This window comes from Pungitius pungitius, chromosome 6, assembly GCF_949316345.1.
Source record: "Pungitius pungitius chromosome 6, fPunPun2.1, whole genome shotgun sequence".
Taxonomy (NCBI): domain Eukaryota; kingdom Metazoa; phylum Chordata; class Actinopteri; order Perciformes; family Gasterosteidae; genus Pungitius; species Pungitius pungitius.
The window spans coordinates 13,868,440-13,886,120 of record NC_084905.1 but is presented as its reverse complement, the minus strand read 5'-3'; the positions used below and the strand labels follow the sequence as shown (position 1 = coordinate 13,886,120).

At 42.6% G+C, this 17,681-nt stretch overlaps 1 protein-coding gene across 1 annotated transcript; it reads right to left on the bottom strand.

Moving 5' to 3' along the window:
- Window positions 1-1,468: 1,468 nt before the first annotated feature.
- Window positions 1,469-16,716, bottom strand: hgfb (hepatocyte growth factor b). The gene is made up of 18 exons (XM_037452162.2): window positions 16,571-16,716; window positions 15,423-15,585; window positions 15,098-15,210; window positions 14,395-14,509; window positions 12,678-12,826; window positions 11,546-11,666; window positions 10,424-10,542; window positions 8,580-8,745; window positions 8,345-8,478; window positions 7,192-7,285; window positions 5,903-6,033; window positions 5,576-5,605; window positions 4,939-5,044; window positions 4,195-4,269; window positions 3,807-3,956; window positions 3,606-3,712; window positions 3,150-3,292; window positions 1,469-2,728 (listed from the first exon to the last, which is right to left on the bottom strand). The coding sequence occupies exons 1-18, from the start codon at window positions 16,617-16,619 to the stop codon at window positions 2,549-2,551; spliced, it is 2,145 nt and encodes a 714-aa protein (XP_037308059.2). The 5' UTR covers window positions 16,620-16,716; the 3' UTR covers window positions 1,469-2,548.
- Window positions 16,717-17,681: the final 965 nt, after the last annotated feature.

Sequence of the window (17,681 nt, the reverse complement as noted above, 5' to 3'; positions counted from 1 at the left end):
GGTAGGTCAAGTTACAGAATGAAATACTGATAGGGGAAGGATCCTATTGAAGGTTTTGATTATTCCCTTCTGTCTGGTAATCCTAAATGTAACATTTGGATATATGCGCTCTCACTCAACCAAGTCTGAGACGTCTGCAGAGAGTGAAGTGCTTGAAAAGAGGTTAAATGGCATCACAAGGACACATTATTCAATTACGAGAGATATTTTTAACTAAGTTTGAAACTCAATGATCTGTAATGGAGCATCCTGTGGCTTATGAAAGCCTCACCATGGAATAATCAGTCTCTCTCATTTTCCCTTTCTTTCTCACTCAGACACTCGTAACACACGCGTACAGAGATATTGATAGGTCACATTCTGCATGAAATCATCAGCCAACTGTGGCGGTCTGTGAGTAGTCCGTCTACTTGGTTTGAATTTCAAACACTGGCTAGCCACAGTTTCAGTTGACTGGGGCTTACATTCGGGATCTGGTAATGCGCTTTTTAATGTTCAGCAGAAGGCTATTGGGCACCAGCCGCACTTCCTTCCTTTGTGTCACAAACTACAGCAGAGGGGGAAACAACAACCCAACAAAATGATAATTCCTATTTTGGAATGCTGGACAAAACAAAACAAAAACATTTTCTGTGGATCATTAGCCACATTCTGTGGGTCTCACATGTGCAATTGTAAAGGTGTGTGTGTGTGTGTGCGCGCGTGTGTGCATTTTTCCTCTGTCTTCTCGTTTCTGTCTCTCTGTCCGTCCAGCTGACCTGCAGATGAAAGCAAACTTCTTACACTTCATCTCCTTTTGACGCCTCTATCTACAGCGTCGGTTATCTCAGAAGGTCCGGGTGCCTGTGTTTGCTGGGTACGCCTGTGTTGTGTCAGCATCAGCGCACATCGTGTGCATAGCAACAGAAAATGTCAATCCCTTGTGTATTTTCTGCTTGCTGCAGAAGTTTCTTCATACAACATCAATGTATTCACAATTCATCTTCAGCTTCGAGTCCTTGATTTCCTGCTCGGTTTCACCTTCACTCATCCCACTCACTCACACAGACACACTGGTATGCCCCTCGTATCTATCCCTCACTCCCTGTCTACAGAAATCTGAATAGGGTGGCAGCATAATACTCCCATGCTGTTGTAGTACTTGATTAAATGCAGCTACAAGGCTGAAATGGGTGCTGTGTTTGCAACTAAGGATATGGGAATGGTGTGTGTGTGTGAGTGTGTGTGTGTGTGTGTGTGTGTGTGAGAGAGAGAGATAAAGAGTAAAGAAGAAGAAAGGGTGCTAAGGACAGAGAGAGAGAGGTAATATTTCCAAGAAATTCCATCAGGGTCAGTGTAACTATGGTGCCATCTTCTGGCAGAGAAGCACAACAGCTTTGACGACGCTGCAGAGCAAGCAGGCGAACCGGCTGAGAAGACACACGTTTCCATTTAGAACATTAAAGAATGCAACACTTCAAGCCATTGATTAAAAAAACATTTATTATACTCACAGAAATCATTAAATATTTAAAATAATTGCAGGAATTGGGTTTTACATTTAGCATAGTGGATAAGTAACATGACATTTATATTAAACAGAGGCGAGAAGACATTGTACAACCTGTAGAGTATAGCAGCTTGCAGCATCTTTCAGTGCACACGCATACAAACGGAAATGTTGTCTCATTTTTTTACAAACATAATTCAGTTGAGTGTGGGGGGAGGATGGTAATTCATTTGGCTGAGGCTTAACCGCACACGCACACACACGCACACACACACACACACACAACCCTTTTGCAGTTTTCTTTTTGCATACTGACATTGCTGCAGAAAAAACTGCACATAGACACAAACGCAATGTATTAATACATGCGTTTCAGGAAATATTTGTATTTTTAGAAATAACTGTGTGGACACATGAATGTGTGAACGTTTTCTGTTTTTAAATCTACACAGAATGTAAAATTCTGAAAGTGATGAAAGTAAAATACTGAAAATGGACTTTAATTTTGGTGTTTCGGCACAGTATATAATTGTTCTGTATAATACACCATTAACTTATCTTGTTTTAGATCTATAAGACCCAAATTATCTTCAGAGTGTCACAAATACACTCATTTAAAATACTATGTACAGTAAGGACCACTTTATCCAAGCCCCCGTGGAGATGCCTGAAGCTTGACAAGAATGCCCTTCAAATTGCCCAACCACTGAACAGTTTTCTAAGTGGCCCATTGATGTACTCCTCAAAGACTGAACCACTGCATTTCGGTGTTAAAACATTCAAGTACAACCAGGAATCAAGAGTATTCACATACACATATGCCACTCTGTTGGATTTGCTACTCAAAGAGAACCATAAAAAATGTATTAAACCACATTTTTGCCAGCTTTGCTCCCAACTCAAAGTTTATGATGTGTTTGAATCACAGTGTTTCCTCATTCATTGATCTATTAAGGGTGCTCTGATCAAGTTGCTATGGGTCTGTGCAGATATGGACAGCATGGAAAAAATGCCGAAATGATAGAACTAGAGGGTCTACGTGTGGTTCTGTTTAAATCGCTAGACGATGTCAGGGTTGGGGTAATATTTGAAGACCTTGTAGATCCACTGAGTGTAGAAGGGCACATTGATGAAGATGCCAGGCTGGTTGGCCCGAGCACAGCCTCTGCCATGAACGCTCACTCCCACAATAACCCTGATGTCACCGTCCTGGCACACAAGAGGACCGCCGTAATCCCTCTGCAAAAGAAGGAGATGGCGCGTTTTTTTCTGCGTCGCTGGTTGTGCTTGGATGCGCTTGGATTGATCACAACCAGCACATGGAAACAAAATGCTTTGTTAAGCCCTTAATGAGGGACACCAACACTTGTCTTAGTGAACATAGAAAGTTGTCCTCCGAAGCTAGAAGCCATGAAGGCAAGGCTTTGCTGTCTGATGAAATGTAGTGAAACAGCCTGAATAATAAGCCTATGGATTCAAAGAACATTTGTTTGAGATTTGGATCAAACAACAAACAATGCATTCCACTGGGTATGATTGCTTTATCTAAAAGTATAAAAGTCTGATTTACTTTGAGTGTGAAGTTTTGCTTCTTATTCCTAAAACTCTATTCAGCCTGATGTTTAAATGGTAAAATGAACACTACCACGTAACAGCTTACCTCACACACTCCCTCATTCCTTTTGCCTCCTGCACAGATCTTGGTGTTGGTGATGTGGAGGTTGCCTCTGTGCATCTCTCTGCACCGCACATTACTGACAATGGTCAGGTTGACCGCCTTCAGTTGGTCATCATGGCCAGTGTCTGAAAGAGATTAAGTTTGTCTTTATTGCCTGATGGGTTTTTGAATATGCAATACAAATGCCACCATTGTATTGTAGAATTTTAGGCCTCATTTCAGTAGAAAATACAAATAATTGAGTGTCCTATTTAGAATGTTTAAAGCAGAGGTGAGAAATACTAAGCTTTACATTAACCAATTACTTGACTCAGGGCTGTTTTAATATATTTTTTCCACCCTCAGAATAGTACAGGACTGTTGCAGGAGAATACCAATGTAATATATACTTCAGACCAAGGGAGTGGAACAGCCGTAGTGATTGTAGAATATCAGTACCTTTTGTCTCACCCCATCCATACATTTTACATATTGTTCCTTCTGGGATGGAGCATCCTGCCACAGGTAACTGAAGTGTATGGACATTGTCTGCAGGGAGGGCAGGTCTGCATAACGAACACAGGAAGTTCATCGCTCAGCATCACACACAAGTGTTAAGTATGCCAATATATCTTTGAGATTATTTTTCAAGGTACTCACTTAGACAGCCTTATGAGGGCTAAACTTGAGCCCTCAGGACCACATATCACATCGGCTATGTTCACTTCCTGTCTCTTAGACCAGTCAGGAGAGCCTTCTCCAATATCCGAGACTCCCAACCACACCCGATACTCACTGAGGTCTGGCACACTGAAGACAGAGTTAATACAAATATATTCCACTTACATTACTCTCTTAGACTGGTAAGGAAAGACAAAGGAAACTAACAATAAATCTGTATGGTTTTAATGATCGAAAACCAGAATATTTATGAATCCCAAAAATGCATCTTACATCTAATACACTCAGAATAAAGAAGCAACATGCTCTGACAGATGATGTTTTAAGCAAAAAGGAAAGAAAGGGCATTAATAGACTTTCTTGTTACCATGAGGAGAAGCATTGTCTGTCAGTGAGTACCCACTCCTCTCGTATTAGTGAACCTCCACACCAGTGCTGTGACCTGGAAGGAGCAAAAAACACAAACAACACAGCTGTGGAACACCATATGCAAACAAATACTGTCAATGGTAAAAATCTGTTTTGGGAAATTGCATTGTTATACAAAAATGTCAAATTTGAGGAGAGGGACGTAAAATAATGCAATGAAATACCAACAATATCACATCTAAACTTTACAAACGTAGTGGTGCAGTAACCAAACTGCATATACAACGGTAATATAATAAAAACGCATTTGCAGTGTAGACGATGCATTTTACAATTTGGAATTGAAGGGCTGTTTTGTTGTTAAGAGTTTCAAGAATTTGCAAATAAAATTGAAATAGCGCATGTGGGCTTTCTAATTAGGTGAAGCACTAAGGCTGCTATTGCATCTGAAACATAAAATGAAAATAAATCTGCTTAAATAGCGGCTTTCATGTGGGTCAGGGCAAAGTGGAAAGGCCTCCGGAACAGCATTTGAACCCTTCACTATAAACAAACATGGAAACTGCTCCTAAATGCAGCAGGATGGGATTAACTGCAGATGCAGTATGTGATGACCAATATAAATAAAATGGAACTTTAAAAGTTAAATACAAATCCATCGACTTTTGTCATGGTCTGGAAAAGATGTTGAATTGTTCTTTATCAGGGGGAAATTTGTAGAACATTAAATGCACTGCCATACCCTTTCTGTATGCTGACCATCCAGCTGCCGTCTAATATGCCCACCGGAAATCCTCCCACTATTCTGGTTCTTTTATGGACAAAACACCCCACAGAGGACAGCTCAGCTGGAAAGAACAGACACATGTCATCAAATTCTTCATGTCATGCGCACAATTAATGACATAAATAAGCATTCACAGGCACAGGCACATGATGTAGTTAATGTCCACATTCTGTTTACACAGTCAAACAGGAGGCACTAGAGCAACTAATGACCATTACATATAAAATTTAACCAGTCATTGTGATGAGGCAATTAATTAGGGTAATTATATAATGTGTTCACATACCTCACAAGTGTCATTTGAACTCTAAATGTCAAGAGGTCGAGGTGTTTATCGTCTGTTCTTGACTTATTATGTGCGGAGTCCAACGCGTAAACTAACACGCGCAGACTCTTATAGGCACACATACACAGAAACCGCCTTCACCACGTATACGTTCTATAATAGCTGCATATTATAAAAGGACTCCACGGAGTTCTGAGAACACCCCTACTTGCCTTGGAGCCCATCAAATACGGATCAGAAGCTGAGCAGCTCGTAAACACGGACACAAACACAAACACATAGAGACGAGCAGACGAAGCCACTCACCCAGTGGGATGGCGATCTGCAAAGCGCCACCTGCAGAAGGTAAAGGAGACAAACAAGGGATGTGGGAGTGTTAACTAATGCCAGAAACTAGACGACCTTGCACAGGAATGTAAACTTCAGACTGTCCATGAGGGCCCTGGTGTTTGTCTGTGCTGTTTGCTCTGGCTCTTGGTCCATGTAGGAATAGCTAGAAGGAGCCCATCCATGTTTTTCTGATGAGTTGTGAATCCCTCCTGACCAACACTAACCTGCGAAACAGATCTACACCCTGACCCTGATATGAGACTGTGTGTGACTTACTTGCACACACTCCCTTGTTGCACTCACATGGTTTGATATGACAGTAGTCCCAGGGAATGGCAGAGTTGTTGGTGTAACACCAGGGGCCATGTTTGTCTTTATCTGGGTTTCTGCAGTAGCTTCCCTCCAGGCCAGCATTCAGCGTGGCCCTCTCGCCACTGGACAAACACAAAAGATCCAATAACTTATCTTTCATCAACATTCATTCATCCCAAAAGACCATATTCAAAACAAAAGGACTTTTTTCCCCACCATTATGCAGCAGATAATCTGTCTGTCGATTAAAGTTAAAGGATTTGTAGTGATTTATAACCATTAGTAAAAGCTGAACAAATGTTGCTAGATAGGATCTGAACGGTCAAACGACACAGCTGTACAAACTCTGCCCCTCTAGACAAGATAAAGAGGTAATTTCCAAAGGACTTATTCACTGAGACGGTTTACACCCACCTACACTCACATATTGAATATAGACACCCCTTACATGAGAGTATTCACATAAGCACTTTCCACAAACAGAGCTCTTTTTCCCCACACTGACCTTGTTGACCGATAAGGTGGAGGATTGTAAAACAAACAAACAGATACATAGGAGAAGGAGGCTGGGTACCACACCACAGTGATCCAATGTGTGTTGCTTTCTAGCATAACAGCAGGCTCTCGGTGTGACTCCCTAACCCTGACTTTTGACCGCTGTGCAGGAGCCAAGCAGTGGAGCTAATTGGCTTTGAAGGCTTCCGGCAAAGGAGGGGTTTGGGTTCAAAGGTGAGGAGTGAAGTGAATATCCCCCTGCCAAGTTATCACTCGGAGTCATTCCTGCAGAGTTAGGTCATATTCGGAGAAACACTTATCTGGCCATTAGAAGATGGTGGAGAGTCTATTGATGGAACCCGCAGGAGCCATTTTCTCCTCTGAGGGAAAAAAAGGCCTGACTTCACCTGCTAACAACGACTCTAAGATGTAATAGAGGTCAATAATAGGGCGCCTCTCGCGCTAACCACCACGTCTTAGGTTACCAAATGATTCTCAAAAACATGGCCACATTCTTGTGCACATTAAGGCTGTGATGCACAAGCTTGTATCACAAAGAGCTGAGGAATTACTTATAATCCTGAGACACATGAAATGCAAATGTTCTGCTCATTATCACTGATTTCCTTTGATCCCATTGAGCTTTTAAATAACCTGTATACTGTGTTAGACTCTCTCTCGTTGGTTCCATGTACTAGAGCTGCGCCTGGATGTCTATTTTAGAACGACACACTTGTCTGGTTGGTTAATTAGGTTAGAAAGAAGCTGAGATCCAGTGAGCTGACCTGTTGCTATGGTCCCTCCAAGGTGCACAGGGGAGGTTAGATCTCGTCCTTGACTGCTCTCCTCGGTAATTCTCCCCAAAGCCTTCATAGCAGTCTGGATTTGGACCAAAAAAAAACAATTAAAATGAGACAAATATTCCCTATGAGTCAAATTTACTTACTTACTTTACATCTTTATCCCAAATATCATCACTTTACCTTCATGCACAATTAGTATGTTTGTGGGAAATTGTTAAAATGACCACTTAAATACTTCATTCATGCTGTTTTATGACCACATCAGATTGACATTTTGGTCCAAGTGGAAAATTGTCCTAAATTTGAGCTGTAAACCCAAGCATTCCAAAGAGAACACGCAAATGGGCCCAACATGAAGTCGCAGTGCCTTTAACATTTTACCAATAAAATTGAATCAGTTCATTGTTGAGTCAGTGGGCCTTTCTCATATCTTCATTTTCTAAGTTCTTGTACCCTTGTGGCCTATAAATATATATTTAATATATATTTCTAGGCCTTATACATATATATATATAATAGATCACAACTCTTATTTTCCCAGCTAACGTGGTTGTCATCAGATCAAGAACGAACCGGACTGGGAACATAAAGACATAGTTCACAGTGATGCCTTAGAAATAGACGGCTCATGAATAGGCCTTGGAAGTCACCCTGCATCTCATTTCACTATGGGAACGTATTCAGTCCACCAGAGTAGACCGCAACACAATCTCAGAAGGGGATTTTAATCCCAATGCGAGGCTGCATACTCTAAAAGACATGCCCCTAAGATCCTGAGGGATATATTTTTTTACTTACTGTTAGATCTACATATTTTACTTAAATCTCTTGTTACCCCAGAAAACTCCCATCCAGCACTAATCCTTCCACTCAATCTTTCACTGTCCAGTGAGACCTGACAATCCTGAGCTGCTGTCAGAGCTTGTTTATGTGAGGCTAGGTGGTCAGTCATTCCCACAGTCCTATAGGGCTACAGTGCTCCGCTGGGACAGAGAATACATGGTTGCAGGCCAATATTAGTGCTCGCAAGGTCTCATGTGAACTTGTGTGCAAAATATAAAAATATAGACTACTTGGGATTCACTGAAGATTGGCTCTCTCCTTGAGTGTGAAATCAAGCTTTTGAGTCTCTCACCATTGACGGGATTGTTTTGGGTGCCGCACTGCGGGATGTTGGTGCAGAACATGGTTTGGACTCTTGGGTCCGTAGTGAAGCACCACGGGAATTCTCGGCCATCTGGATTCCGACAGTAGTTTTCTCTCAAGTCCCTGGAAAACACAGAGAAAGTCGTCCTGTGATCTGCTTAAACGTGCGCGCGTGCAGGTGGGCGAGCGAGCGGACGGATGTCTTCTGTGACAGTCTGACTCACTTGCAGGGGTAGGCCTGAGGTATGAACGTGTGGTTATGGGGGTACTGGGAGTCCCAGCGTTGGCAGATGAGCCCGGTGGGCATCACGTCTACTGCCCCCCGATATCCCTCTCCTCTGCCCTGGTAGCACTCGGTGGTTTCCACCACATTACTTTTTGGAGTCGTTTCTGTGAAATAGCAGAACAATATTAAAAGGTGTGGGTGGCAAGGTAATATAATGCGTGTTTGTATTGAATTACTTGAATGAACGTGAATGCATACAGTAGATAGAACAAATAGCTCTATTAAGCTATTTAGGTAGTTATCCAAGTTTATCCAAGATGGATAAGAATTTGTTTTAAAAGGGGGGGGGGGGTGTGTGAGGAAATGTGAGCGACTGTGAAATGCAGAAAGAACTGGAGGTGAACTTCCAATGAACTTGGGCACTGCACTGAAACTTTGATGAACTTTGATTTTAAATTATAAAATAACACTCTATAGTAAATGCATTGGAATTGCTACACATTATCAATTTGCCTTCTATTATTATGTATCACACTAATACATCTCTCTGGTAGTTAAAAATAAATTAAATCTTACAATGGATTTCACTCCAAACTCACAACAACCGTTGAGAGCATAACACACATTTTGTTGTGATCAGTAGTGATTCTTGGACACTTGCTTTCCCCCCAAACAGCCTCCTCTACGGATTACACTGGCCGTGTAATGAGGCTGATATGGACCGAAATGGAAAAACCAGGCAGATGATCTTATCAGCTCTACTTTTCTTTATAGAAGAGCTGCTCATTACGCACAAGCTACACTAGTTAATTAGCCTGAACATTGTGCATGATTGTATCCAACAATGTGCAAAGCTGCAGATCTTCAAGACTAAAAAAACAGACATTTTCTGTCCATACAATATGTCTAAAATGGATATGCACTAGTTGTGACAGTAAACAAAAGAGCAGGCCTTGACAAAAGAACATTTTGACTCTCTTCTCTCTGCCTTTTTCTGATTAAGACTAACTGGGTCGTAAACTTGGTCTGTTCCCAACAAACTCCTATACTAGAGAGTCAGAGAGAGAGAGAGAACATTTTCAGACAAAGGAAATTGAAGAGGGGAACAGTGAATCACTGGGTCAACATGGAAGAAGGCCATCTAGTAAACACGGTGCCAGTGCTGTTGATGACTTTAGCAGGAAAAACAGACCAATCACAAACCCGGAGAACGAACCTGAGCCCAACAATAACACAAGTCCTCTCTCTCTGTTTCATGTTCTTTAGGACCACAGTGACTGTCTCAGAGACTTGTCCTTGATGGTAGGTCAACAAAGAGCATGATGCACTATAGATCATATAGAAGTGTAGACACACAAATAGATGTTGCACATACACCTAGCTCCTATAAATCAATCACACTGCTTACGAAAAGTGTACGAGATTTTCTGAAAGTGATCTGCTTGTAATAAGTGTGACCCTGGTGTTGTGTCTGCATGTGCAGGAGGTTAATGTGGAGGAGTAACTGAGCCCAGTGCAGTACGACCACCATACATAAGAGCTGGCGTAGAACAATAAACAGCAGTCCAGTGGCGTAGGGGGGAATAAACATTCTGGCTATTAGAGAAGACATAACAATGTCAAACCAAAGATGGGAACAAAGTGTTTGATTGTACGTGTTTCTTTTCCATAGTTTCAGCCAATGAAAGGTAGAGGAATGGTACAGGAAGTTGCTGGTGCCGTCAGTCACACGTAATGGTCCCGTACAGAACATCCACGCAGCCACCCGCAGATATGCAAAGACTGACGCTTAACATGCATCCCATTCAACCTCTCACAAAAAAAACATGAATGCACGTTTACCACAAACTTTGATGTTGCAGTACTCCCAGGGTGTGTTTGGGTCCACTGTATAGCACCAGGGTTTGTGGCGTCCGTCTGGGTTCCTACAATAGTTATCATCGAGGCCTTTGTCAGGGTACCTAATGCAAAACATGCAGAATTAAAATGTTAAGACACAGACCAAAGTAAGCGATGAGGTATTAACATTGCATAAAACAACTGTTGCACAACCCTTTACCCAACTATCTTACCTGCACATACGTTATAGTGGTAGAAAACAGCAATTCTGACCTTTCTTAAACCCTAAAGGTGCTTGAGAAGAAAAATCGTGTTTCTTTCCTCAGCAGAACGATGAAGAAGTGGAGAGCAGATTCTCTCTTGCACGCAATTGCAGCATTAATAACTGAGACGGTACAAGGAATCCATCTGTGAATTTGTTCACAGCTCAAGGGAGTGAGGGAGATATTAGGCTGCACATATACAGGTGCTCTACAGGAAGTCATCCCAAAGTCCCACATCCCTCCAAGCCGGCAGCCTCCGGGCATGCAGCATCAGGCTCTGGAGCTCTCTCATTGCATTAGTGCTATGAGCAGTCCGGGACCTCGTCTACACAAACATTGGGATGATTAAGGATGTGTTAACGAGTGCGTGCTAATCCAGACCACCTGCTGGATGAGTAGTTGTTGCACTCTCTTGACACAGAGGCACCTGGACACAGCAGAAACTCACGTACACAAACAAAGACCACGCAAAGAGCCACAGACTAAAGACTAAAATGTATGGCCTCCTTAAAATAGCTATAAACTTTTCCCATTCCTGGACCCAAGTCTGCTTTATAATATGTTGAAAGCGTAAAAGTATTTGCACCCATTAAGTGAGAATTATGGGTTTTCCCAACAAAGTGCTGCTAAACACATACAATTACACACTGCATTCTGATGGCTTCCCTTTAGGGAAAGAAACACTGACTGAATCCAAATCACCGCAGAGCTCCACAACCAGAGGAAAATATTGTGGGAATGTTCTGTTACATCAGGTATTCTCATCAATTTGTTTGCTATTAAATCAAATATCCATGCGTGTGATTGAGCATGCACAATTTAATGTCATACTGGGGTATGCAGATGCATGTGTGTGTGTTACCTTTTGGGGTGGTATGGGTGTTTGTGTGGATCATCCAGGTCCCAGCGCTGGCATTCCTTTCCACTTTCTGTGTGGTCCATGGGTCCTCTGTAGTCTTCCCCATTACAGTGAATGCACTCAACTACACAGGAACACATTTGATAATATATTTTTTTTCAATAAAACTCCCCATACGAAAGTGATGCATCCCCCTTAAATTCCCGTAGACACTTATTGAATCTTGTACTAGTGACGGCAATGACCCCTTTGATGTAGAGAAGGGTCAGCGTTTTGCCTGGTGACAAGCACACACTGTCTAGTGTTAACAACGCAGAGCTTGCAGATTAGAAACAGATGTTTATGAGTCCACTGCCCTTGTGACGGAGCACATTTTAATGCCACTGCTGAGTGTGTTTGCGCACACAATGTTTGCGTGTCCGTGTGCATGTTTCCTATTACGACCCTTCCAGTAATTTTCGTCATAATGAACGTGGGCCGTTCATCAAAAGTGAAGCCATAACCTCTGTTGTACAACTTGTGATAAACTAGCGGGACAACATGTGTGCGTCGGAGGGCAAGGAGGGTTTCCATCGTGTCTTATGGAGCCACAGCCTGGTCCGTCATTAAGGTGCGATAGAGGAAACCCCTTCTGACAGAATGAATCCCCAGAGGATTAGACGTAAGTGTCCATTATGCCTGTAGTATCGTGGCTGAAACACCGATGGAAAAGAGTTTATCTATCATCATGTTTCTTCGGACCAATAACTCAAACTGCATCAGAGATGGATAAAGCAACAAACAATTTATCCAAAGAAGACAAAGGGGGATTTAAGCTTCTTTAGCTTCCCAGCTTCTTTAGGTTAAAACCATTTTAAAAACCTGGACAAGAAAGGGCTGTAGCTAGCCCCTGCAAAATAAAGGTCCCCAACACAAAAACACACACACACACACACATTTGTAGGGTTGAGCATGTTTAGAGCAGGTGTTTCTCTGTCCAAAAGAATATGCGATTGCCTAATTTGCAGCAGCTCATTTTGGACTATTAAGTAGAACATTTTTGTGGAAATTTGCCATCTGGAACAGACATTTTTTTATGTCCTCCCGTGACATGCAGACGTATTTTTGGGTGTGTTTGTGTCTGCGTGTAGCTTACCTTGTGAACACTGGGGTATGCCACACTGCTGGTGTCTGAGTTCGGGCCGCGGGTCAGTGGTGAAGCACCACGGGCCGACGCTGGAGTTGTCTGGGTTACGACAGAAGTTCTCTATGAGGTCCTTCTTCCTGAATCTTTTAGACATGAAACTGTTGGGAGCAGAGTCGCAGTTACACAAACAGTAAGATGAACCAAGATGGGTTGCCAAAAAATACAGCTGGCTTGCAGAGCAACTTGTTTTTGAAAAACACCCGAGATAACAGCGTCTGCTATCTGTCTCTTTTTATAAATCTATAACAGAATAAATAATCATCTGCTCATTTACGAGGCACCTGCTGCTTAACTTTGATGGCTGAAACGTGCCTGTGTGAAAATTAACAAGTGTAAAAGTAATCGATGGCCAGACTAAAGGGGCTCGCATTAATACGTAGAAGCAATGTTAGTTTTCCATGAGGCTGGTTCCCGAATGCACTGTAAACACCCTGACACATGACTCATACCTTCTACATCAGGGTAGCACATGGCTGCAGTCATCAATTGCTATGATGGACATATTGCAGTGAACCGTGAAGCTGTGTTTTTCCACATACTGATGAGAAGATAAAGTTCTAAAGTAGCGTGTCATGAGAGTGGGTAATGACAGGTACCGAAGCGAGAGGGTCTTTTCTCGGAAATCAGAAAAGAAGAAAAACCTTTCATGGATAAAATAGCAATTTGTTCTGTGCGTGTGTGTGTGTGTGTGTGTGTGTGTGTGTGTCAGAGTTTCTCAGTCGACTGATAAAACATACGAAACGCCTGAGTGTAATCACCTGATCTAAAGAGACATTAAGAGCAGACTGATAAAGCAGGTTCACTGGAGGTACAAACGCACACAGCCCTCTTTGATTCGTCTGCTGCAGCGACATCTCACTACAAAGCTTTTCAAAGTCATTTAATACCTTTGAGTAGAGGGGAGTCGAGAAGGTAGGAGGGAGCATGTGGTCCAAAGAACATACGAGTCTAAGATTAAGTGTACAGTATGTGTAATTTCTGAGGTTCTTTGATTGTTATTAATATTGGGGAGTGATGAACTTTGTCCTGATTGTACTGGATTTCCAGTCTTTTTCATTTGAATAAGATGATATGAAAAGATAACATGCTGCATGTCATTTGTGTCCTGGTTCAAATTGTCTGATTCTTTTTCTCCTAAAGTTACACCACACATCATAGGGGTGAATTATGAGACTACAGACAAAAAATGTAAAGAATAAATTGGAGTTGTCTTGTTGATTTCTAGCCAATTACTAAATATTTGGTCATTTAAGTTTCATAATCCTATAGAAAGCATTGCCTCACTTTTATCTCTAAAGTCCATTTAATTGACTGGGAGCAATACAAAAAAAACCAAATGCTGTATACTAGATATTATTCTAATCCCATCTAAAATAAACACACGCATGCACACACATACACACACACACACACACACCTAGATAAACAGTAGGGACGCAACAGGAAATGATCTGTGAGTGTGTAAAGTGTTACAATGAGGTCAGTTCTGATGAATGACTGCTCCTAGCAGCCTAATCAACCCCTAATATGTCATATCCAGATAAGCACACAGACTAGCCTCAAGCTACCAGATAATTGTACCACTAACAAGCCGACGCGAACCATAAGAAGCAGCTGCAACACCACTTTGTTTGACTTTGTGGTGAAAAGTACATCAGATTCTTACTTGTGTTCATGAGGAATTGGAGAGGCCCAGGCCTGGCACCGGATGCCGCTCACTGTCATCGACCTCCGCCCCCTGTAGCTCTCCCCTGTGCCCACAATGCACTCCCTCACATAGTCTGAAAGAGGGAGGATGAGAAGAGACAGTGGCAGAGAGACAAAATGACAGAAAAAGCCAGCGAATAAGTGGGAGGAGCCAATAACGTCAATGGAGTAATGTGCACACAGAGCCACTGGAGATGAGGATGAAAACGGACAGAAGGAGCTGTTCAGCTGTAGTACGAATCTTACCGAAGAGCTGAGTCTGTTTTCATCATGTACTGTAAAACATTTGGAGTGGGCCACAGAGCTTGCATGTTCACGGATGTGCTCAGTCAGACTCAAATAGAATAAGGTTTGCCATCGTTTTACACAAACTTATTGACAGAAAATCAACCTTAATGTTTTGCCAGACAATAAACAGGACAATGGTCCTTGTCTTTCAATCAGTTGCTCAAGCACCCTCAAAGTAGGTATTTAGAGAGCTATAAAACTCCTGCATGTATTAAATGATCAATGGATACACTGCAGTGATTCTGCTAACTGGAAGTGACACTATGCTGTGACTTTTTTTTACTTCAATGATATGGTGGCAAAGGGGAGGAGGACACAAAAAACGCCACTATAGTGTCTGCTTGTAGAGGAAAAAAAGGGGTGAAAGAGGGCACCTTTCTTTTGATACAGTTGGTAGTTGAAGTCCTGTTGGCTCTGGGCTCCTGGCGAGTGTGTGTCAAACGACAGCCACTGGCATTTCCTGTTGTTATGGTCATAGAGGAATGCTCTGCAGAATACGGAGAGAGAATGAAAGGAAGAATAGAGGAAAAAGGGAAAAGGGAAGTACACATGAATATGATTTGCAGCCGAGAGGCCGGCTAAACAAGACAGACAAGGACCATCTCTATGTATAGGCAGCCATTCATTCCCAGTGTGAGAGGGTATCCTCTTACGAAACACACTGCAGTTTAAAGGTTGAAGCGATAAGAGCAAGCATACCTGCAGCTGAAAGGAACTCTTCTGTTGCGGCTGCAGGCTTTGGCACACTTTGCCAGGCTCAGTTTCTTGCTTTCGGTCAGTGGAGAGGAGTCAGGAGACACAACGACCAGCCGGACACCATCAGTCTTCTGGTAGTCCTGGAGTGCATTTCTTCTTTTTCCCTCTGATACACAATTACATAACATGTCCATACCCAATCAGCTACAGGCTTCCACTACAAGGCTGATGACAATAATAGTTTTCTAATTCAACTTTTTTATGGGATATGAGAAACATTGAAATATACACACATACAGTGAAGGGAATCAGTAATAGAAGTTGCCTCAGTTGTTGGAAGCTTATTTGCATCACTGCAATATCAAAGACCCGGTTAGAATTTATATTTAGGAAAAAAAAACCCGTCGCAACCCTCTCTCCAAGTGCACTTCAACCCATTCAAGCGCTCTTCCCAACACAGAAAAAAACACGAGCCCTAAAGTTGAACATGTGTTTCCGATCGAAAGAGGGCTGAACAAGGGCTTCTGGGAACAACACGGACATGAGAGCGCGTGTGGGCGGCGATGCGGTGAGCAACCTGCGGATCGCACAGCAGCGGAGGCTCCGTGGATCCGATCCTCAACTTGTGGCCAGAGAGCAACGAGCCGCACAACCGCACGCTGTCCGCGCTGCAGCTTGCCTGAAGCCCCACATTAAACATTGAATGCAAAGTGGGCTGCATTATTTCTTCATCGTGGAGTTTCTCTTTCTCGTTTCGAGATCTCTTCACGAGACCCATTCAGCACGTCTCCGTGCGCCCTTATGCGGTGTAATAATGCGCTCTGGCACGGAGCGACTGATACATCGTTATTACAGATGCTAATATCGTTTTAATATTTCTAACAGGAAAGGCCAACTTAAGAAATGTTCTGCGAAAGGTCGGATTAAACCAAAATAGAAACACCGCCATACATTTTAAAGGATAAAATGGATTGGAGAAATAATTCCACAAAATAATAATAATAATAAATAATAATTTAACAGATCATAAGAAAGTTGTACTAATAAAGCCTCTCTTGGGTTTGGCACGGCGCACAAAATGACGCCTTGTGGCACCATCTCCAAGTCCAGTGGAAGATGATACGGAGCAAAATGGCTTCACCCAAACTTACCAGAAAAAGAAATGACAAAAAGTCCGAAAACGATCTTGTAAATCCACATCGCTGCGTCACGGAGAGACAGTTTCGGGACACACGAATAGGAAAGAAATGTTGCTTGCTGTGCTGTCGGACTGCAAGATGTAGCTTCCACTACTGCACAGATGATGGGTCTCTTCTCTAAGTAGTCCCCCCCGCGCCCCACGCCCCCCACGTGTTCGACTTTATCTCTCCAGCCCATTCTTTCACCCCTTCTCTTTTCAATGTGCAATGTCTTAGGATATTGTTTAAACATTGCTTAACCACCAAGACTTAATTTAAAGGAAAATGTAATCAGATTTGGGTTGTGACAGGACCAATATAAATGGTGTGATGGTGGAGTGGTGTGATGCGCTGGGAGCCTGAGCAAGACCACTAACCCCTAATTGTTCCCCAGGCCAAAATGTAAAAAAAAAGAGCCATGGGTTAAAGTCGCTTTGGATAAAAGCATCAGCTAAATGACATGTAAAGAAAATAGTATGATTCATATGGTAATAATTCTATTAATTTAACAGGTTCATCCTTCTCGGTCACATAGCATCCCACTCATTGACCCTTGCCCCCATGTCACCAAAGGTCATCAAGCAGCCCGGTGTGCACTACAAAACAGATACTGGCGGGCACTTGTTAACACAGGCGAGTGTGTTATGGTCCCCCCCCCCCGCCCCATCCCCCCTACCTTTGTCAGATAAGAACTGGAGTTAGTGTTGTTGGGTGGATGTGGACAAGACAACCCAATCCATCTCCTGAGTGCCATCTCTATTTACAGCGATGACAGCATGAGATAGGAGACTCGACACTCGGCTGGAGTCCCACAGCAGCGCTCCTGTCCACCAGTGACACTCTAATGGGGTGCACAGTAAACAGAATTGCCATTAGTTATTCAGCCGCAGATTGACAGTTACAGCATGGTGGGGATTACCAGTATTTTTTTTTTAAACAGAGGAATTGACAGATTAATATTTAAGGGGAGGAATGACTCCATCTTCATCTCCTTTGAGTAATGCTCCTGCGGCTTCCTAAAGAACACCACAGAGTCATTTGCAATAATAAACATCAGCATGAGCCAGATACTTTCACTGGACCA